Source organism: Prionailurus viverrinus, chromosome C1, assembly GCF_022837055.1.
Source record: "Prionailurus viverrinus isolate Anna chromosome C1, UM_Priviv_1.0, whole genome shotgun sequence".
NCBI lineage: Eukaryota > Metazoa > Chordata > Mammalia > Carnivora > Felidae > Prionailurus > Prionailurus viverrinus.
The window spans coordinates 187,631,977-187,655,362 of NC_062568.1; the positions used below are offsets into that span (position 1 = coordinate 187,631,977).

Sequence of the window (23,386 nt, forward strand, 5' to 3'; positions counted from 1 at the left end):
CTGCGGACAAGGTTAAAGAAAAGGACAAACACAACCAGGGGCCTGACCCGAGTTCCCGACTCTCACATGGCGGAAGCCGCACGCAAGGAACCATCTTTAGGACTCCGGCCCGACCCGACGCTTCATCCTCCCTCTGACAGACGAAACTCTCAGCCCCTTTCCGGTAAGGCGCAGGAATAAAGACCGACAACACAGCCACTTAAGGAGGCTTACTAATTCCCCTCAGTGAGGCTCGCCGCAGGACGCTTCTCTAAGGAACTTAACTCTGACGCGAAACAGTCAGGTAGACCCCGCCCCTTTCCCGCCGAGCTGTGCGGCCGAGCATGCGCAGCGCAGCTGGCCGGGAATGATCTAGTTCCCCTTAGCAACAGAAGGCGGGAAGAGCGTTTACAGTCCCTTGGGATCTGACGTATGAAGCCATGCTAGATAGCCACAAATTTGGACACTTAGAGGCTGGGGCAGCGTCGGATGGACTCAGGAATGGCAGTTAGATTTACTGGATTCAAAAGATGGGTCTCTTAGCAATTTCTGTAAATCCCCAATTTCTTCATCCTTGGGTGCCTGTGTCATCTGCATGTGGATTGGAAAGACAAGGTTGGAAAAGTTCAAGGTACAGAGTAAATTACCAGTAAAAGGAATTACCTGCAGCAATAGAGGGGGTTCAGGCTTTTTCCATTTGCGGGTGGTCTTAGTATATTAAGATGATCCCAAATGAGTGTGTAAAAATCATGGTTTATTTTATTTTAAAAAATTTAAACCCAAGTTTGTTAACATATAGTGTAGTAATGGTTTCAGGAGTAGAATTTAGAGATTCATTACTTACATATAACACACAGTGCTCATCCCAACAAGTGCCCTCCTTAGTGTCCATCACCCATTTAGCCCATCCCCGCACTCAAGTACCCTTCACCTCTCCTCAGTTTGTTATCTATATTTCAGAGTCTCTTATGGTTTGCTTCTCCGTTTTTATATTATTTTCCCTTCCCTTTCTCTATGTTCATCTGTTTTGTTTCTTACGTTCCACATGAGTGAAATCATATATTTGTCGTTCTCTGACTTACTTTACTTAGCATAAGACATTCTAATTCCATCCACGTTGTTGCAAATGGCAAGATTCCATTCTTTTTGATTGCCGAGTAATATTCCATTGTATATATATTCATGGTATATTTTATTTGAAAGCTTTTTAAATGTTTATTTTTGAGAGAGAGAGAGAAAGAGTGTGAGTGGGGGAGTGGGAGGGGCAGAGAGAAAGGGAGACACAAAATCTGAAGCAGGCTCCAGGCTCTGAGATGTCAGTACAGAGCCTGATACAGGGCTCAAACTCAAGGACCTTGAGATTATGACCTGATCTGAAGTTGGATTCTTAATCAACTGAGCCACCTAGGCGCCCCATTCATGGTATATTTTAAATGCTACTTAACAAATTAACATTTTCAACACCTAAAAGAGTATAGTATCGAATAGTTGTGCTATTCCTAAAATCATAATAGGATTATAAAAGATATATAGAGTTGAATGATGAATTTATTGCAATCTTGTCTTTGACCATGCTTCCTGAGATATTATCAAAAGTCTATGTCTAGGTCAAAAGGTCCTCCTGACCCCTGCTGCTATGATCCCTAAATGTCCTCTGCAGTTAACCTTAAATTCAGACCCTTTGGTGATTCTGAATACTACATTGGTAACTGAAGTTAGTTTCTCCAAATTATTCTTATGTTCCTAATATAATATCTAGTAATTATGTATATCATTTTATTATTTGTTCTCTGTTCCCTTTCCTTGCCTTCTTTTGGCTAATTTGAACATTTTCTAGTATTCCATTTTAACTATTTAATTTTTTTTTAACGTTTATTTATTTTTGAGACAGAGAGAGACAGAGCATGAACGGGGGAGGGTCAGAGAGAGGGAGACACAGAATGTGAAACAGGCTCCAGGCTCTGAGCTGTCAGCACAGAGCCTGACGTGGGGCTCGAACTCACGGACCCCGAGATCATGACCTGAGCCGAAGTCGGCCGCTTAACCAACTGAGCCACCCAGGCGCCCCCCATTTTAACTATTTATGACCATATATCTTTGTATAATTTTTTTTAGTGGTTGCTCTAGTGACTGCAATAATCATAATTAACTTTTTATAGTCCACTTAGAATTAGTATTTTACCACTTCAAGTAAAATGTGGAAATATTATCCCTAAATAAATCTGTTTATCCTCTCTCTACCCTTTTGTTATAGTCATTTTATGTATTAGAATTCTAAACCCCATCAGCCAGTGTTAATAATTTTTGCTGTCAACCAGAAAATATTTTATTTATTTATTTATTTTTGAGACGGAGAGTGAGAGCAGGGGTGGGGCATGAGAGGGAGGGGGAGACAGAGAATCAATCCCAAGCAGTCTCTGCACTGACAGCACAGAGCCTGATGCGGGGCTTGAACTCATGACCTGTGAGGTCATGACCTGAGCCAAAACCAAGAGCAGGACTCTTAACTGACTGAACCACCCAGGCACCCCAACCAACAAATATTTTTAAAACAACTCCAGAGGAGAATAGTCTATTACGTTTACTCATATATTTACCACTTCTGTTCTTTGATTCTTGATGTTCCCATTTCCTTCAGGTATCATTCCCCTGTCTGAAGAACTTCCTTTAGCAATTCTTTTAGAGCAGGACTGTTGCCAAGAAATTCTTTTTGTTTTTCTTCTCTAATAATGTCTTTATTTTACCTCCACTCCTGAAGGATATTTTCACTGGATACAGAAGTGTGTTTTTTGATAGGGTGGGAGAAAAAAAATCCCAGTGAGGTGGTGACCATCAAATGACCATCACTGACCTAATCATAGTACCTGAGAGGTGGAGGACTCTGATTCCAGTCTAAGTCATATAATACTAATTTTGACACCTTCCCTCCCTGGTCCATCCATTTGTGATGTCCAACTCTTGGACAAATTATGTAAGCCAGTAGATTCTCTTTGTACTTAACCTACTTTGGTTTGGTTTTCTATCTCTTGCAGTCAAAAGTCCTATGTAGTAAATGTACTCATGAGCAATTGCTGTCAACAAATGTGTTTTATTTTCTAAGTTAACATAAGTTTATCTAAGCAAGATAAAGCAATTGGTCTATAAGATGTGTAGACTCTTGTTTCTCATAAATGAATGACTCGTGCAAGTAAAAAATATCAATGAGAGATAAGCCCTAGGTTTTGTGTAACAGCTTCAGGAGAACTGGAGCACTGAGTGCACATCCCTGCTTCTGATAATAGGATTGAGAAAAGAAAACACTATAAGAAAGATTGAATCCTGGTCCCAGGTGAGGATTTCCATTGAGTGTGCAAATTGCTTGTTCACGAGGCAGTTATCTAATTTCTGAGACATTGATTTGTATTGTATACTTTCCCTCCCTTGCATCTTTGTCAGAGAGATTTTGGTAGGAGCCAACGCAGAAGCTGTTGGAAGTCAAGAGTATCCAGGGAGTATGTGTATGTATGAGTGTGTGTGTGTGTGTGTGTGTGTGTGTGTGTAGGAGACAGGGAAGTGTCTTAGAGAAAACCAAGGAAGAAAAGGTTTCAGAAGGCTAGGAAGAGGGTGAAGGTCTATAGTGTGATTTGAAGAACGTGTACCATGTTCTTTAACAGCGCTATGGGGGGACGACTGGACCCTGAACATAAGGAGTTTTATCCTTGCTGAAGATGCGCGTGCCAAAGCCACTTGTCCTGTGGAGAACATGCAGATTGGGGCAGTGGCTGTCTCCAATAACCAATCTGGACTACTGAGCCAATCGTTGCAGACCTTCCTTGATGCTTCAAGGGGGGGGGGGGGGGGGGCAGAACTATGCAGACCTCTGGTGGCCTTCTTGAGAATGCCAATAATGACTGAGATTAAATTTTCTGCCAGTGTTGCAGTGTGAGGCTTCAGATTTGGAAGAAAATAAATATTAGTTTCTCCATACCTGAATATGCCCTAAAAATCATCACTGTTACTTCTGGATGAAGCATCAGAACCCAACTTAATTCCTTGACTTACCTCTTTTGAATAAACAGCTTAAGAGAGAGGCCCAACAGCAGTCAAGCCATAGTCCTAAAATTCCCCAGGATCTCATCGATAATCAGTGGCAATCAAACCCTTAGGAAAACACCTGGATATTAAGAGTATTCTGGGGTGCCTAGGTGGCTCAGTCGGTTGACTTCGGCTCAGGTCATGATCTCACAGCTCGTAAGTTCGAGCCCTGCTTTGGGCTCTGTGCTGACAGCTCAGAGCCTGGAGCCTGCTTCCAATTCTGTGTCTCCTTCTCTCTCTGCCCTTCCCCCACTGGTGCTCTGTCTCTCTGTCTTTCTGTCTTTCTCTCAAAAATAAATGTTTAAAAAAAAAGTATTCTGCTTTGTGTCCAAGAATAGGAGTTCAGAAAGAATGAGAATTAATCCCACAACTTTATTCTTTGAATTCTATACCATCCAAAAGGCTTCTTATATATCCTCCCCCCCCCCAACCATAGCCTGTATCACTTTTATAATGGAAAAAAAGCTCCATAAATTTCAAAGAATGATGCAAAATCGTAGTATGAGATTTAACTAGATAGTTAGTACACAGCTAATTGCCAATAACAAGAATAAGAATGAGTCAATTCTGTTTGTCTCCTTAATCAGCCCTTTTCCCTCTTCATCAAGGTTCTTTATGCTGAAGAAAAAATGTAAAAAGCACCCAAATTAAGTGTAACATCCTGTCTCAGGACAACTATTTGAAATATGTATACTTTTCTCCCCCTGGTTATCAAACACGCGAAATGAAACTTTCCGTGTAGGTCTTTCTCTGCATCTCTGCCTGACATGCACTTTCTCTGTTTCTGAAACTATACCTCTTTGTCTCTTTTCAGCCCATCTCCTAGTACTTAACACAATACTGGGTAGGGAGTCACTTGATACATGTTTGTTTGATGAATGGATGGGTGAATGTATCCTTTCTGTTTCAGAATATCTTTGTTTCTATTTCTCACTGTTACATCCTAGGGGATGGTGGCATTATTCCAAGAGATAGGGAATACAAGAGGGGGAGGGGAGCTGTTGAAAGGGTGGGGCACTGGGGCAAATAATGGGTTCAGTTTTAGATATGTTGAGTCTGAAACACCATGAAATACCCAAAGATAAATATTTAATAGGCAGCTGAATAAACAGTTCAGAAGAAATATCTCGGAAAGAGTTGTAGTTTTGCAAGTTACCATACAGAGTTGATGATTATAGCCACAGAAGTGGGTGGTTGAGAGTACACTCATTGTGGGTAGAGTGAGGTGAAAAGGCCAAAGACAGAAACCTTAAGGAACACTGATAATTAACAAATTAGTGTAGCTATAGGAACACAAGAAAGGAACTAAGAAGAAATGGCTAAGGCCAGATGAGGAGAACTTGGAGAATATGGTATCACAAAGCCACGCGAAGAGAGGATTTAAGAGAGGATGAGGTCAATAGCAGCAATGCCATTGACTGCTGAAATAAGGACTGATAAATAGCCATAGGATTTAGCAACAAAGTCATTAGTGAATTTGCCAAGAGTGGTTTCTGTGGAAGGCAGAAGCCAGATAGCAGTGGATTGAGGAGTGGCTGTGATAGGAAGAAGTGAAAACGAGTGTAGTCAGCTCTTCTAAGAGGTATGTGGCTGTGACAAAGATAAGGTAGTAGCTGGAGAGACACTCTCTCCTTTGTAATTGGAGGAGAGAAAGAGTGTAGGTTTAATTGCAGAAAACTGTTCATTTTGTGCCAGGAACTGAGGAAGTTCTTATTTGATTGTATAGTATTTTCTCTATGAGAATAAGAGGTTATGTCACCTGCTGTGAGTGAAGTTTTGGGTCAGAGATTTGAAGAGAAAGGAGAAACTGAATAGTCTTTGTGAAGAATGGAAGAGAAAACTGACAAAAGAGCCATGGGAGGATTTCTAGACATACCATCAGCCCAGTTGAGGCTGAGAACCCTGAGAATTTATATTTGTGCCAGTTTGGTAGACTCTATGACTTTTATCAACAATAATAAGCAGCACAGGTGTGGGCATGGAGAAGTTGATTTAGGGTTTTTCCAGGTAGAAACGAGATAAGGTCCATAGAAGAGAGTGGAGGATATCGGCAAGTGACTAGTAGAAAACATAAAAGGAAGAGAAGACAGCAAAAGGTGAATAAATAGAATGAAAGTAGACTGATGGAGGAACCAGAGGTCTTTATAAAATAGAAGGGTAGCTTTAGAGGGAGAAATTGAGAAAAAATAGGGTGTGGTCAGAAAGTGGGATATCTGAATATATTATTTCCGAGGAGGAGCAATTTTAGGCAAAGGATTCAAGATGTGTCATTGGAGTGGGGAGGCGCAGGTAGAAAGGGGAAAAGTTTGCTGAAATTGAGAAGCTAAATAAACTGAGAGACCAAGGTATTAGAAGTGTCCATGCGAAAGGTGAAATCGTGGCAGAAGAGGGCATAGGGGATATAGACCCAACTTTAAATCCTAAGGCAGATGGGGGGTGCTCGGCTGGTTCAGTCAGTGGAGCATGAGACTCTTGATCTCGGGGTTCTGAGTTTAAACCCCATATTCAATGTAAAGATTACTTTAAAACCTTAAAAAAAATCCAAAGGCAGATGGTATAGGAGACTGAGCATCCTCCGATTTAGAGAGCTGCAAGTGAAGTAGTTATCATTAGAAATAAACACAGCCTGGAGACCACAGAGGAGCACATTGAAATGAAAGGGGGGAGGGGGGAGGAATTGGATCCACACATATTTTCAGATCCAAATGCTAACTCTATCACTTACAACCTTGGCAGAAGCTGGGGAAGCTGTTTAACTAATTTTTGAGACCTCTAATTTGTTTGTAATCACCATTTCCCTGGCAATATGATCTTTTGATATCTATAATAAAGTGAGGAGACCATCTCTCTCCACTTTTGTGTTGCACTGTAATGTGTGTGTGAGGGGGTGCTGAAGTAGGGTTAATATCGGTCAGAAATTTTTGTAAAAACTGATGTTTCAAGTTTTGAGTTTTGTTCTTTTTGTATCTTCTTGAGAACTCATTCTTCCCGTCTTTCCCTTTCCCTAGACGTGACACCATTTGAGCCAAGGCTGAATCAAATCCAAGTGACAGACACTGTATTCTGTCCAGTCACCTATCCACTGTCCCTGAGGCTTCATTACTGCACCAGGTTTGTCCCGATGGCTTATTTTTTCCTTTCACATCAGTTCTCTCTTAGAAGTCCCTTAGAAAACAGACTTCTTGGCTGTCCTATCAATTAGGTAGGCCTGGAGAATATGTCTAGATCCTAGCCATGGGGCCATTTTGGGCTTAATCTGGTTTCCCCACATTATGAAAAATCTTTGGAATTAGAACTGATGTGAGGTTTCCATGATACTTGGTTACAAACATCTAGCCGATTTCATCATATTCTATTATGCCTGGTAAGTAACAGATGCACAGGTTAGGTTAACTTCTCTTTCTTCTTTGGTCCAAGTATCACTTCTGTAATAATCACCACACTGTAGGCTAATTATCTGTTTGGTTGTGTGTCTCTCTCAGAAAGTGTATGTGCCACAGTTTTCCAAATTCTTTCAACCAACCCCTTATTCAAGTCTCCCATTTGTTACTTCCCCTTCTTCCTGAGGAGTATTAGTAAAAACACATTATCTACTTTGTGCCTTATGATTCAGTATTTTTCATGTCCAGGGGGCTTTTTTGCTTGGAGAATACTCACAGCTTGTTTGTTGTTTAATGCCCAATTGCCAAAATCCTATTTCTAGTAAATAAAATGTTGAAATAGTTTTTCTTGATCACTAAACCAGAATACACATTTGATTAATTCTCTGAAACAATTTAAGCTGGAATTACAAATTTAATATGGTTGATACTTTTGAATATCTCATAGGCGTTAAATATCAGCAAACTGTGCACAAACACAAAGATGACAAAATCGACTACACTTGTATCAATTAGGTAGGCCTGGATTGAATATTCAATGCCATGGGTTGACTATTACTGTATTATTTTTGTACCACTTTTATATCTCTTAAGATTATATTTACTTTCATATTTTCTTAAGGTTTCAGTAATAGCATTTTAATTATTTTCTGGGATTTCAGAAATTTTACCAAATCAAATAGAAAAAGAAATATAATTTTAAATCAGTTGAGGTTCCAGGATCTGTGATATCAACTAATTCTTTCTTGGTTGGGACATAAGACCTAGTTTTGTTGTCCAAGGTAATTAAGACCATTTATTTAAAACCCTTTTGTAATAGTAAAAGTTTTAAAATACCATAGGACTTATAATCCTCTGTCTTCCTTATGGTTTTTAAATTTTGAAACTTAGTGTCTATTTTGGAAATTATGTAAGCTCTAAGGTTTGCATGACCAATAGCCATCTTGCTATTATATGACATTGATCTGCTTAGGAACTTATGCATTTCTTATCAGTATCTTATTATAATTACTAGAGCCATTTTGTTGTTTTATCTCCTGAAAGATAGAATATTGATTTATCCTTCTCATTCTTAGAATATCTGTTGAACTCTATTTTTACTTGCTTTTTGTAAATGTGGTGCTGAATAACTGACAGACTCACCTTCCATCTGGTCGTGATAATTTTACAAAATTACTAGTGTTGATGACTCCTTCCTCCTACCTTTTGGTTCATTTTTATCTGCTTGTTCATATGTAAATCATAGATATAGGTAAATTATATGTGGATATATTTAAGTCAACATACCTTTTACAGAAGAAAAAAATATATGTGCAGCCACACCTGTACATGCAAAGACATACACATTACTAAGCATTAAACATATATTGTATTCATCCTTTATTGTATTAAAATTTTTTTGTTTACTTAAAGCTATTTTTTTGTTTACTTTTCCCATTTGAGTCTTAGTATGAATGCATAGCCTTTGTAGATTTTACTTATTCCAATTTTCTCTAATTATGACATTTTAAATTATTTATATTAAATTATTTAAATTTAAATTTAAATTTAATTATTACAACTTCACCACTGGGTACATCTCTAAGTGTTGTCCTTTTAGCTCCACCCCTGACATCCTTGAAACATCCCTCCTTTCTTGCCATAAGAGAATGTTCTGAAGTCATACTATTTTTTCCCCTGCCCCATATAATCAGCCATTTTGCAATGAATTCCAGATAATTTTGGTGGATAAAACTACTAAAGATCAAATTTAGGTGTTAGGGATATACATGAGAGTAAATGTGGAGTCAAAATATTAGAGCTGCTATGTCTTTTAGTAGTGACAAACCTGGAAAAAAAACCAAACAAGGTCGTGAAGTTGCAATGCTATTTTCCATTTTAACATGTTATGTTACTTAATCATACTTTTCTTAGACTACATGGTTCCATTGAGCACTAATGCTTTCCCATGTATTGACAGGCATCATCTTGTTCTATGAATTATTTGCCCTTCTGAGAGTCAGGGAGGCCCTTAGGAATTGGAGGGCTGTTGCTCTCAATAGAAATCCTTGGACATCTATATATGTTTTAGTTATTGCATCTGAGTCATGAACAATTAAAGCTGAAAAAACCTTTAGAGACTTTCTTGTGTAACATAGGCAGATTACAGATATACTGGACATTTGTCATTTTTGGCTGTCTAGCATCCAACTCTCCCCCTGTTTCTAAGCATCCTGATCTCCCTTTTAGGAAAATTCACCATTGTAAGTAAAGACAATTCCCTTGTCTGCTTCCTCTCACAGTGGAATAGAAAGGATTGATTCTTTCTGTATTTCTTTCCTGATTTGGCCTGTAGCTTAGTGACCTAAGCTATGCCAATCAGATGATCATTCTCAGAACTTTGAATCTTGTTCAAGGGATGTTGTGAGAGAGGCTTTCATATGTTCATCAAACCCCATTTTCTTATCCTCCTGGGCATACAAATATACTAAATTTTTCTTGCAGTTGGGTGCAGGCATGTGACTTGATTTCTGAACAATAGAACATAGAAACAATGGCCAACATCTAGACCTGACCTATATAAACCTCCCTCATGTGATCTTTGCCCTTTCTTTCCCCAACCATTGGCTGAATGGAGAAGACTCCCCAGACATAGAAGAGGATAGAGCCACAGAGTAAAGATTATGGGTCCCTGAGACAATGCCTGGAGGACAGCTGCCCAGAAAAGCCACTAGAACAGGAGTACCCATGTTGGACTATTGTGTGAGACAGAAACAAATGTTCACATTGTAGAACCTCTGTAATTTGGGAGTTTATCTTAGCAATTAGCTTACCCAGACTAAAAGACCAATTGTTTGGCATAAAGTTTATTTTAGCAATTATCAGTGACTTGGATCAAGCTATTCTTGCTGACAGATTTTGGGATTCTGTTCTGTTCATTGTCTAAACCTTTTCTTATGTTTTCTCATCATTCTCAAGGCCACCATATTTTCCCTTTTTGGCTTAAAACAACCAGACCTGGGGTGGTTGGGTGGCTCAGTCGGTAAAGCATGTGACTCTTGATATTAGGGTTGTGAGTTCAAACCCCATGGAGCCTACTCAAAAAGAGGAAGGAGAAGAAGAAGAGGAGGTGGAGTACACTTAATTGATGAGCATGGAACTGTTGACTCACTATATTGTACACCTGAAACTAATATAACACTGTACATTAACTACATTAGAAAACCAGTCAGAACATAGATGGGCTCTGCGCTGAAGGTGCGGAGCCTGCTTGGGATTCTCTGTTTCCCTCTCTCTCTGCCCTTCCCTGACCTGTACTTTCTCTCTCAAAATAAATAAATAAACTTAAAAAAAAAAAAAAAAGAACATAGACTCCTTCATCAGCTAAAAAAAATCGAGGTTTTAAATGATAAGTGTTTTGCTCTAGGGCACAATTCATAAGTGGCATGTCTAGGATTACTAACTTGACTTTGTATCTCCTGATTCAGCATTCTTTCTGTGTACTCTTGGGAGTTTCAAGGGGGCCAAACAATTAGTATTCCTCTTCCCCACTAACTTCTAAACCAATTGAGAAATAAGACTTAGGAAATGGTAAATAAAGGTACACACCATCTTCATTACTGGGAAAAAGGCTAGGTTGGAGGATAAAGACTCCCCACATGGCAGGCCTGCCCCTGTGATACTTAAGGCAGAGAAGAGCCGAGGAAAACTAGTTTCCTGTTGACAACTTGCTTCCATGTAGAAAGAAAAGCCCAAATTGCATAGTTTGTCCTTTCAAACTCTCTATTTAGACAAGTCACTACCTCAACTGACAAAGAATGACAGAGCAAATAGAAGTCAGTACTTCACTGTTAATGACTGACCCTTTGTATAAAATGTGGGAAATAAAATATATATCTTATCTATCAAAATAGATATTTTGGCTGCTAGAGATATTTTACTTCTTTTTTTATTTTTAAAAATATTTAACGTTTTATTTATTTTTGAGAGAGAGAGAGAGAGCGCACGGGGGAGGGGCAGAGAGAGGGAGACAGAATCCGAAGCAGGCTCCAGGCTCTGAGCTGTCAGCACAGAGCCCAACACGGGGCTCAAACCCATGAACTGTGAGATCATGACCTGAGCTGATGTTGGACACTTAATTGACTGAGCCACCCAGGCACCCCAAGATATTTTACTTCTGATAATGTATTATTGTATAAAACACTGAAACAAAGTCCTCTAATATTCTACCTATCATAGATAAGTGTTAACAGTTTGGTCTTTTCTTATGACTATGCTAAAATTGAGATTTATAGTATCAAAGGATTAATCTGTGTGAAGCACCCTGTGTAGTGCCTGGTACAGAAGGAATTCATTTGCTTCCTTTCTTTCTTCTTTCTTAATGCCCCAGAGCTTTCTCTAGTCTGAGAATCTCTGACGGGTTGAGCTGAGCTGATGTAACCATAGAGTCCAAGATGTGCCCTGGCTTCCAGAGTGCTGGCACACGTATGCCTGCCAGAACTGCCAGAGAGCAGTAGTTAGGAACCTAAGCCCATAGCGGGGACCCTTGGGGCAAGAGCTGCTCAGCCAGGCCAGGACCATGGCCTTTCCTATTCTCTGGTCCAGGGATGTAGACCCTCACCAGAACCAGAGCTTAGGGCTGCCTCCTGGGTTAGCACACTGTCCTGTAAAGCTCTCTGTGTGGGCTGGAGGGCCTGTGCCCTCCTTCTGAGCCTCTCCCAGAGGGGAGTCAGACACAGGGCTGGGCCTCACAGGGTACTTGGCGTGCTGCTGCATTCACGTGGTGGCACCTCCCACCTTGGCTCTGCCTGTAACTCTGTGAGATACTGACCCCAGCCTTGGAGATGTCTAAGCCTGTTTCTCTCCTCTCTGGATTTCCAGGCTTAACAGGAGAAAAGGCAGTGAGGAGCTAGGGACACAGTTGGAGAGGTGGTAGAGGAGGCAGCACTGACTGCAGGCTTCCTCACCCTGACTCTGCCTCTAATTCAGCTCAGATGTTTCTTCCTTCCTCCAGGGAGTCTTTCCTGAAAGCCACCTCTCTTCCTCCTCGACCTGGTTAATCACTCCTAATTCCTTTTTTTTTTTTTTTTTTTTGGAGACAGAGAGAGAGCATGAGAGAGTGTTCATTTGCTCACTTAACCGACTGAGCCACCCAGGCACCCCTAAGCATCCAACTCTGTATTTTAGTTCAGGTCATGATCTCGCAGTTCATGGGATCAAGCCTGGTGTCAGGCTCTGCACTAACAGTGCGGAGCCTGCTTGGGATTCTCTCTCACCCTCTGTCTCTGCTCCTCCCCTGCTCATGCTCTTTCTCCCTCTTAAAATAAATAAACATTTTTTTAAAAGATAAAATTTAACTCATCCATTTCTATGTCTCTAGTGCTTAGCACCAGCTCTGGCTCAATAATAATTGATAGCTTTAGTCATGGTGATTGAGAAAAGGAAAGGAAGTACCCAGGAGCTGAATTATGTAAGTGGGAATGAGGACAGAAGAGGGAGAAGGAGAATGCCTTCCTAGGGCCTAGTCAGGGTTTATGATCAGAACCTTCCTGAAGGCAGGGCTGTCCACTGTGAAAGGAGTTGCTAGGGGGGAGTTAACTCCCTGTCTTGAAAGGTGTGCAAACAGAGACTGAAGATCGCCTTTGCAGTGCTGCAGCAAGGATTCAAACACTGCACAAGCCTCAGACCATATAACCACTAAAGGGCCTTCCATCTCTGAACTTTGAGATCGTGGTAGGACATAGGGCTGGTCCCAGAGAGGTACAGCACTCCAAAAGCTGCCTGTCTGTCTAGGCATGGTCAAGGTTGCCTGGAGGCCACTTGGAATAATGTCACAGCCTAATGAACCCCAACTCCTATTGCTTTCTTATACATGCACACCCATATTTACAGTAATTTAAATCACATACAACTTACATAAACTCCTGCCTGTATATAGATGTTGCTATGAATGTTTATCTTCATATATTCTTTTTTTTTTTTAACTTTTTTTTTAAGTTTATTTATTTCAAGAGGGGGATCAAGAGTCAGCAGCTTAACCAATTGAGCCACCCAGGCACCCTATCTTCATATGTTCTTCACCGATAAGCATGTTAAAACCTAACTTCATCACTAAATAAACATTCATCAACCCACATTTATACACATTTCCTCCACTACCCCCAGGCCCAGGTAAGCTATGGGACTTCCTCCTCTTGGGACTGGCCAGGCAGTCCTGAGAAGGGGAGAGGTGGAGAAGGCTTGGTCTGCCTATGATGGATAGAACTGATCATAAAGAAAAGGAAGACTGAAATTTACTGGAAAGTTAGCAATCTACACCATACCTTGTCCAGTACTTCCAGAAATGTCATTAATTGGCCATGACAAATGTCTTGGACATGTATAACATTCCTAGATTTTAGTTTCTGTCATAGTATTGCAGATGAGAAGTCCAAAGCTGGTCTAATTCTCTTTCCTTTGTAAGTAAATGTTCTTTTTCATGTTTCACATAGGATTTTCTTACTTATTACTCACACGTCTGCACTACACTCACGAACTGGAGAGCTGCCTGTCACTTCCCAGTGATTTTTGTTTTAATTTGGTAACAAATACGTCGTTTTTACTGTGGGGTTATCATTGTAGCTGGGAACATGACACTATTCTCTCCTTGCACCTCCCCTCTACCCCCCTCAATGCAGTTATACATGGCTATGTGGACAAAAGAGTCTCTAAGAGAATGTACTCAGATTGTTATGTGTCATTTCTGAGCCCAGCAACATAAGACCCATGTGTGCCTCCTTCACACCCTCAGGAAGATGTGTCTGTGAACCAGTTTCAAGGATGGAGAAACAAGATGGGAGAATCCTGTGTTCATAAATGATGATGTAGGAACACAACTGCTAATGACCTGGAACACATGCCTTGAACAGTGATGTGAGAGAAAGATAAACTTCAGTTTATTTGAGGTATTGCATTTTGGGGTTTCTTTGTTATACAAATATACTCTTTAACACATAGTGATTCAAAAATATGTATCATCCATAACTGTATCTGAGGAAAATAAAATACTGTAACTAGTTTTCAAGGTAGAGGAAAGGGAGAAGAAAAGAAAGAGCGATAAACAATAAATCTGTACTTTAAACAGGTCACAATAATGTAAATGGGAACTTGAAATAGAAGTATACAGTAAGGATTCTTGAAACAGAACATACATACTAAGGGGAATTCCTGATAAACATCCAACTAAAAGATGTAAACTGTTTTAGTTTGTCAGTTATCCATTGTTATGTAGCAAACCACCCCCATACTTTGTGGCTTAAAGCAACAATTTGTTTTATCTCATGGTTCTGTGATTGGTTGGGTTCAGCTGGGGAGTTCTTCTGTCCCATAGGATGTGGATGCTTTCAGTTAGGAATTTGGCTGGAATGCCCAAGATAACTTCACCCACATCCCTGGGACCTTGGCAGGCAAGCTCAGGGACTTCTCTCCTTCTGTACCTGGTCTCTCTAGCAGGGTGGCCAAACCTGTTTACATGCTGGTGGCTCCAAGAGGGCAAAGGCAGAAGCTGCCAGTTCTCTTAATGCCTACACCTGTAACTTCACACTGTCACTCCCCTGCAACTTATTGGTCAAAATAAGTTGACAGGCCAGCTAGATTCAAGTGGCAAGGAAACTGAATCCACCTCATGGTAGGAGAAACCTCATTACACATACAGAGATAGGAGGAATTGTTGGTGGCCATCTTTGGAAACAATCTCTCACAGTTTGCCTTCTGGACATAACAATTCATGTCCCCTCCCAACGAAAATACACTCACATCCTCAACCAAAAGTCTCAAGCCATTATGGCAGTGGATCAAAGTCCATGATCTCACCATCTAAATCAGGTCTATGAAGAAGAAACTCCTTTAGTTCACTGGGTGCATCTGCTCAGGTGCAACTCTGTGAACTAAAAAGACAAGTTATCTGTTCCCCCTGCTCCCTGCTGCCCACATACTCAATACACCTGATGATACAGAAACATAATGACTCCAATGAATGCTCCTATTCAGAAAGGAAGAAGAGGGATGCCTGGCTGGCCCAGTCAGTGAAGCTTGCAACTCTTGGTCTCAGGGTTGTGAGTTCAAGCCCCACATAAGGTGTAGAGATTACTTAAAAATAAAATCTTGGGGTGCCTGGGTGATTCAGTCAGTTGAGTGTCTGACTATTGATTTTGGCTCAGGTCATGATCCCAGGGTGGTGGGATCGAGCCCTGTGTTGAGTTCCTCACTGAGCGTGTAGCCTGCTTAAGAGTCTCTCTCTCCCTCTCCTTCTCCCTCTGCCCCTCTCCCCTTCTCGCTCTCTCTCTCTCTAAAACAAAACAAAAACAAAAACCTTTGTGGATCTTACTGGATTCACTCTGTGCCCCCCAAATCACATCCATTTTTCTGAGACAAAACTCTATCTGGTTGTGTCAGATTGTTATTGGACAACGCCCTGTGTTTCTTAGAAGCCCTTCTGTCTAGATGAGAGGGTCTGTGAGGCATTGTCTTACAGCGGCACTCTTGAGTTGATCTTGACTTTGAGGCCACATTTACCTACAATATCCTATATGTGATTTTTCTTCTCTGAGGTTGTTTCTTATTTTGATGATATTTTGTTAGCTGGAGAGACTGTCCTGGGCCCTTCATATTTTGTCTAATTTCTGCTTGAAAACAAAAGTTCCTTTTTTAGCTTATCTTTTGCAAAATCTTATCACAGGTAACTAAAATAAATCAATAGGCACTTCTAATATTCTGCCTGGAAATCTCCTAACCAGATCCACAAGTTCACTAACTACATTTTCTATCTTCCATGTTATTACAGGTGGCAGTGCTGCAAAACATTTTGCTGCTGCATTACACTGGTTACTGTTTCTCTAGCCTCCAATAACAATTTCCTCAGTGCTCTTCCAGCCTCCACTAACAGACTCCTTGCTATCTTTCCAGACTTCTGCTGGCTGCCTGGTCCCAAAGTCAATGTCATGTTTTAGATTTTAATTATAGCAGTACTCCGTTTCTAGATATCAATTCTGTAACAGTTACCTGTTGCTAAATAACAAAGCACCCCAAACTAACTGGCTTATAATAAGAACCATTTATTCATTCATGATAAATAAATACATTATCATCATCGTCATCAAAAATCTGGGTTTAGCTGGGTAATTCTTTTGCTTATTTTGCCTGGGCTCACTCATGCGGCTGTAGTCATCTATCAACCTGGAGGATCTAAAGTGGTTCCACTCACATTATGTGGCATTAGTGCTGGCTATGGGGCTACTCTCTGCACATGATTTTTCATCATTCAGTAGTTTAACCCATCTAACCTTGACATGTGGTGAGAATGTTCCAAGAAAGTGAAAGCAGAAGCTGCAAAGATATTGAGACCTACACTTGGGAATTCACATGATATCACTTCTGTCACATTCTGTCAGTCAAAATAATTCACAAAGCCAACTACAAAACAAGGGGCAGGGACACAGACTCCCTCTCTTGATGAAAGAAGTTTCAAAAAATTTGCCATATTTAATGCCCCACAGGTAAATGCAAAAATTCTAAAGCAAAATTAATATTTAATGACTTTATATTGAAAACAACATAGCAGGAAAAAGATGCAGATGTCCAATATTACCATTTCCATAAGGCAAGAAAGTGAGATAAAAATTATATGCTTAGAATGGAGGAAATAAATTTGTTATTATTTTCTACATAGTTAGAAACAGAAAAAAAATTTGAAATATGTATAAACTATTAGAATTAATAAATGAAATCAGCAAAGGTGCTGGCTTCAAAACCAACATACAAAAAACAATTGTATTTCTATACTTACACTGGAGATAAAAACAATTAAGAAATGAAATTTTACCATTTAAAATACCATAAAATATCAAAGGTCTAGAATAAATCTAAAAAAGATGTGTGATCTCTATACTTAAAAACTATAAAATATTATTAGGAGAAATTACAGAAATAAATGGGGAGATATACTATTTTCACGGGTTGGAAGATTCAACCATATCTTAGTTTCCAGGCCTGCTGTAAGAAAGTGCTACAAACATAAATTTATTGTCTTACAGTTTGGAGACTTGAAGTCCAAAATCAAGGTATCAGCAGAGCCTTGTTCCTTCTGAAATCTGTATGGGAGAATCCTTCCTTGTCTCTTCTAGCTTCTGGTGTTTACCTTTAATCCTTGACATTCCTCAGCTTGCAGCTGCAGTACTTCAGTCTCTGCCTCAATTGTCACCTGTTGTTCTTTCCTCAAATGTCTGTCTCTATGTCTCTTCTTCTTATAAGGACACAAATCATGTTGGATTAAGGGTCCACCCTATGCCAATATGACCTCCTCTTAACTAATATCTAGGAGAAGATAATTTGCAATACATATTTTCAAGAAAGGACTCATTGAGAATATATACCCATGATAAAATGGCATACAATCCAATACAAAAATGGGTAAGAGTCTTGAACAGGCACTTCATAAAAGAGGATATCCAGATATCCAAAAGAGGGCTCAACCTCATTAGAAAGCTGAGAAATCCAAATTAAAACTACAATGAGGGGCTCCTGGCTGGTTCAGTTGGCGGAGACAGTGACTCTTGATCTCGGGTTTGTGAGTTTGAGCCCTATGTTGGGTGTAAAGATGATTTAAAAATAAAATATAATAAAAATAAAATACCACAAAGAGATACCACTATACCCCCACAAAAATGGTTAAAATTAAAAAGATGTACAATAGTAGCTATTGGCAAGGATGTGGGGCAACTGTAACTCTCCATTAAAGTTTTATGTGTATGTAACAAGCAAGTTCACTGCTAGGCATAAACCTAGCAAACTTGCAACAAAAAACAGGAATGTTCACAGCAGCAACATTCCTAATAAGGAAGAACTGGAAACATCTCAAATGTACATAGATAGTAGATAAATTGTAGCATGTTCATAAAATGGAATACTATACAGCAGTCACAAATCAAAAAACAATTTTGAATGGAAAATACCACTTGGCTTCGAGCAAGTTAATTAATCTATTCACTTACATCTCCCAGATAAAAATTTATACCTCTTGCAGGTGTGGTGAGGATTAAGTGGAATGATGCCGTACAAGTGTTTAGCAAGCACTTGGCTTAATAAATGTCAGCCATTATTTATTTTTATATTCTCTTAACAGGCCATCTTTCTGGAAACCGGCATTAAAGAATAGTGCAGGGTTTCTAATGCCCCCAACTTCCTGCCCCAAACTCTTACTTCTACCTTCTCACGCTTGGGTCTTGGTCTCTTTAAGAAGTCAACCATAATTGAGCAAAGGGGAATCCTGGGAAGACCCACTCGGCTCAGGTCCGGGGCATGACGGGAAACGGGGGTGGGGGGGCGGAGACCAGGGCTGCGCACGCACGGTTGGCTGGGTGTTGTGTTGTGATGGATCAGGCGGAAGAATTTCAGTAAGAGGAAATCATCCTGGTCTTTGGGCGCAAGCCGTTGGGTCCCAGGCGGCCTTACCCACCCCGGTACTCCCCGGGAGCCGGGAGGTGGCCAGAAGGTGAGCGCGGCGGGTGGCGGCGGCCAGGGCTGCGCGGGGCGGGGCGGCGGGCGCGCCACGTGACGAGGCGGGCACCGGGTGGGGGCGGCGCCGGACGGGCTGCGCGGCTGACGCCGTGCGGATTTCGCTGCAGGGACGCGGTGACAGGGATTTGCGGGTCGCGTTCTCTCCCTCCGATACAACGTTGCCGCGTTTGTACTCGGTGACGGGCGTGGAGATTATTGGTGGGGACGAGACTTTCGGAGCGAATACCCTACTCCAAAGAGGGATGAGCACCCTTAGATGGTTGTAACTGTGGCAAGTGGTCGAAAGTTCTCATGTGTTCTTCCCCGCAGGCTTTTCCACCAGTTGCCCATTTCCATGCCTGGCTTGACTCTGGATAAAGACAACTTTGGGGGGCTTCCTTTTTGGTTCGGGTTTAGAACGTTTACCCTTAGGGGAACGGAAATCTGCTGAATGGCTAATAGAATTTCTTGTTTACAGGAAAGCATTTAAGAAGCAAAGCTTAGGGGGGCTTATTCGTGGGAATGGTTCCCAGGGAGACCCTGGAAGGTGCAGGTGGTCCGCTTTAAACAAGGGTGTACTGTTGTTCACTTGTGATGGCATTTGGAGCTCTGGTCTATCTTTAGGCCAAGAAATGGGGCCCTTATGGAGGCCTCCAGCAGCGGCTGAGTTAGAAGTGGGGGTGGGGAGCTTGGTGTGTCCCCACTTTGAGAAATAAAAGCAGAGGTGGGCCTCCAAGTACTAATTCTCCTGGAGTCAGAAACTGTTTTCCGAGTCCTTTCCTCTGAGCGGTTGGTAATTTCTTCCCATATTTTGGGTTGCTGGTCTGGTTCCCTTTGTAACTTTCAGCATTTGAGAGACCAGAGCGTTTGGCTTTAAAGTTATTAGGGAGGTTGGGAGCTGTGGCCGGGAAACTTTCCTAATGTGGTGAGAACTACTAAAGGAGCAGAAGGAAGGAGAAGGGGAGACTAGAGTTAGTCATGGCCCCAGAAGAATTGTTTTTCAAAGGCTCAACTCTAAAGCCTTGAGCGCAACACAAAGCTTTTAATATAAACATGAAGGAAAAAATGAGAAGAATAAACCTGAATACCAATCCTTTATGTTGTATTTTAGGAGTCCAGCTATCCTTCCCCAAGAAGAAATCTATTAGTTTTAGACTGGGGAATTCCTTTACGTAAACAATTAGAATGAAAGAACCTTTGGATGGTGAATGTGGCAAGGCAATGGCACCACAGCAGGGACTTCTGGACAAAATTAAAGAAGAACCTGACAATGCTCAAGTAAGCATTTCATTTTATTAAATAAAAAAAATTTTTGAGTTCTTTTCTATCTGGTGAATTCAGATTTTTAGTTAGTTTCTGGCTTGTATGTTAAAACAACCCAAGCTGATTTTTCTCCCCATTAGATGGGTAAATCGGTTTTTCTGCTCTGTAAATGAGACCTTAGTAACTGTTTATTTCTTTTTGTAAAAGGAAAGTAATATGTATTACTGTTTTTCTATACTTGGTACCTTTTTTTTTTTTTAATTCTCTTGTATCTGACAGTAGTTTCCTTTTATTCTGTAAGTATTTGTGGTCTGTTCTGTATCAGGGGATCGAGGAGTCTGTTTAGTCCTTTCCCTCATTGAGCTTATACATTAGTGGGGGAGATAGACATTGCACAAGTAATTAATCAAATAATATATATAATTACACACTATGACAAGTGCTTTTCAAGAAAAGCCTAAAATGGGGAGTCTGACCTACGTGTGGCTGGGGGCAGAGGCTGGCTAGGGAAGGCTTCCTTGCGGGAAGGATGTGTAAGCTGAATTATGAAGAATGAATGGACTAGGCAAATGCGTGGGGAGTGTTCCAGACAGAGGGATCTGCATATAGGAAAGCCCTGAGTTGGAAAGATGCATGGTTCTTTTGAAAAACTGCAAGACTAGTGGGCCTGGAACAGAAGAGGTATGAAAATGGTGATGATGATAATGTTGATCGTAACACCAACACTGATAATAGATGGTATTTATATATCAATGTGTAGTGTATATTATGTGTGACTTCATAAATATTAACTTGTTATTGATATATGTGCTTAGACTGTGGCAGACATCGTTCTCACAACCATGTTATTACTCCCATTTTACAGATGAGGAAACCGAAGTACAAAGAGGTCAAGCAATTTACCAGGGATCACACCTCATAAATGGCAGACTAGATTCAAATTCAGGTAGTCAGTCTTCAAAGCCTGTGTTATTCTGCCTCTAGGATGAGGCTCATGCTGAGAGCAGTGGGAAGACATTGCAGGATTTTAAGTGGGAGAATGAGATAAACATGTTCAGAAAAATCATCTAGCTACCCTTAGGAACCTGGATTGGAAACCCGGATTGGGGATCAATATGGAGACATTGGTTAGTTGTTTTGGCAAAAAATAATTTTTTTTCTTCTTGGACAGTTCTTTTGCTTGAGACTCTAGTTATTACATAAGCAAATTAATAATATTAAAAATATAAATAATATAATAAAACAATAAATGATGGTAATATTTTATTTCTCATACCATCTTAAAGGCAGTATTATTTCAGGACAGGGACGCCATAAAACTTTGTTTCATTCGTCAACTCTATGTCTTCCTGTGCTGTGCTGAGAAGGCTTATGAGGTGTGTCCGTGGGGTGTGGGGTGGGGGATGGTGGCGTCCATGACATTTATTTTCCCCCCAGATGGTAAATTCTTACTCTTCTTCTTCCAAAGCCGTTGCTCCGTTTGCCAAGTTTTGTGGATTCTACCTTTGAAGAATTTTTTTATTGTCTCTTCCTTTTCTTCCCTATTTCTTATTTCTCATTTGAACTGTATTTCCTACTCATCCTTTTTCCCGTAGTCACAGCCTCCCTGAAAACACTGTATAATGATGCTGTTGTGTCTCTACAGATCTGATGACACCATTCCCTTTAAAGACCCTGTCTCGTGTGATACAGCGTGAACTTTTTAGTGTAACATCCAAACTATCCACGTTTCGGCCTTTGTTTCTGTCTTCAGTATCATTGGTTATCCTTCCCACCTTTTCGAATCTACTCAGTCTGCAAATTATCTGCATTTTACTCAAAAGCATATCCTGTTGAGTTTTGTTTTCTCCCTTTGCACATGCCATTGCTTCTGCCCGTGGTATTCTAAACTAGGCAGCTTTGCCTAGGTTTTCTCCTCTTTTAAGACATAGTTTAATAGTCACTGGGGTAGAATTAGTAATTCTCTTTTTTTCTATTGTATATTGCTTTCACTTTTGCTGTAGCATCTATACATCAATGAATTTTGTTTACATACACTCTGGTGTTATTTGACCTGAATCCTCAATTCCTGGGCAAATGACTGGCACAAAGTACATGCTCAAAAATTGGAATAAAAGAGCCTCTGTTTCACAGATGAGGAAACTGAGCCTGAAGGAATAAGTGACTTCACCAAGGTCTCGTAGCAAGTTGGGATACAAAACCAGTTTTTTAAATTCCAGATCCAATTTTTCTTTCATTATGCCTTGTCTGTGGTACATAAATTTAACAAATATTGTGCTATGAGTTGAGTGTTCTTTCTGAATATCAAAATTATGATAATGAAAATCCCCCTAACAGTTTACATTTTAAGTGGATACGAACCAACTCAGTTCTCTTTGGTTTATATCAAGGATACTCAAGGTGAATAGGCTGTAATTTTTTTTTTTCATAATTGATAGTGTGGGCTATGATAGAAAAGCCAATTAAACAAATCATGTGTAGTATTTTCCATGTTGCATTCGAATTTCGGAAAATAGGAGGCAAGAAATAGAAAATGTTTAATATTTTCTGATATATAGCCTCCCCCCTCCCCCATCTGAAAGTAGTGTTCCTATGAAAACTTTTGTAAGCTGAAATGGTGTAAAATGAATTGATTACCATTGGTTTATATGGAAAAAATTTTGAGTATTCCTAGACCCCCCAAACTAACCACTCTTAGGCTTTTCTGATACCTTAGGACACATCTTACTCCCAGGTGCACAAAATAAATGAAGAGAAAGCACCAATGCTTACATAGTTCAGAGCTACAGCAGCATCAGGTTGATGCTGAGATGCTGAGTGTGGTTCTTGGGAAAGGAGCTCGGTGGTGCCACTCTCGCTTCTCATGCTGCACACTGCTCTGTAACTTCGCTGCAAAACAAAGCTGAAGGCTGTTTTTCACTTTTTGCCTTTTCTCTTAAAAGTGAAAATCTTCAGATTTCTTTTGGTTGGCAAATGCAGGAACTGACCTAGGTCTTTTGTGAAAGCAAAGTGGAGTTACATGAACTTTTGAAAGGTGGGGAATACCTCTACTAAGAGTCTGTTCTGGATGTTAAAGTCACAGTCGAGCTGTCATTCATTCACTGAGTTTTTATTCTTGCTAACTATGATTCATAGCACTTGTTTAACATTGTTGTAAGTGGTGTACATATATTACCCCA

The 23,386-nt window shown here is 40.4% G+C and overlaps 1 protein-coding gene across 10 annotated transcripts in view; it reads left to right on the forward strand.

Annotated features, from left to right (window-relative positions):
* Window positions 1-20: 20 nt before the first annotated feature.
* The window catches only part of ZMYM6 (zinc finger MYM-type containing 6), a 60,746-nt gene continuing 37,380 nt past the window's right edge, over window positions 21-23,386 (forward strand). The window contains exons 1-4 of one of the 10 annotated variants that reach the window (XM_047868998.1): window positions 21-163; window positions 7,062-7,164; window positions 14,203-14,356; window positions 20,056-20,222. In XM_047868998.1, coding sequence (XP_047724954.1) covers window positions 20,130-20,222 — 93 coding nt within the window. In that variant the 5' untranslated portion in view covers window positions 21-163; window positions 7,062-7,164; window positions 14,203-14,356; window positions 20,056-20,129. Of the gene's footprint in view, window positions 164-451; window positions 611-7,061; window positions 7,165-14,202; window positions 14,357-18,747; window positions 18,940-19,037; window positions 20,223-21,072; window positions 21,154-21,187; window positions 21,335-23,386 lie in introns of those variants that run through there. The other 9 variants (XM_047868999.1, XM_047869005.1, XM_047868997.1 and 6 more) reach the window with 9 other exon arrangements.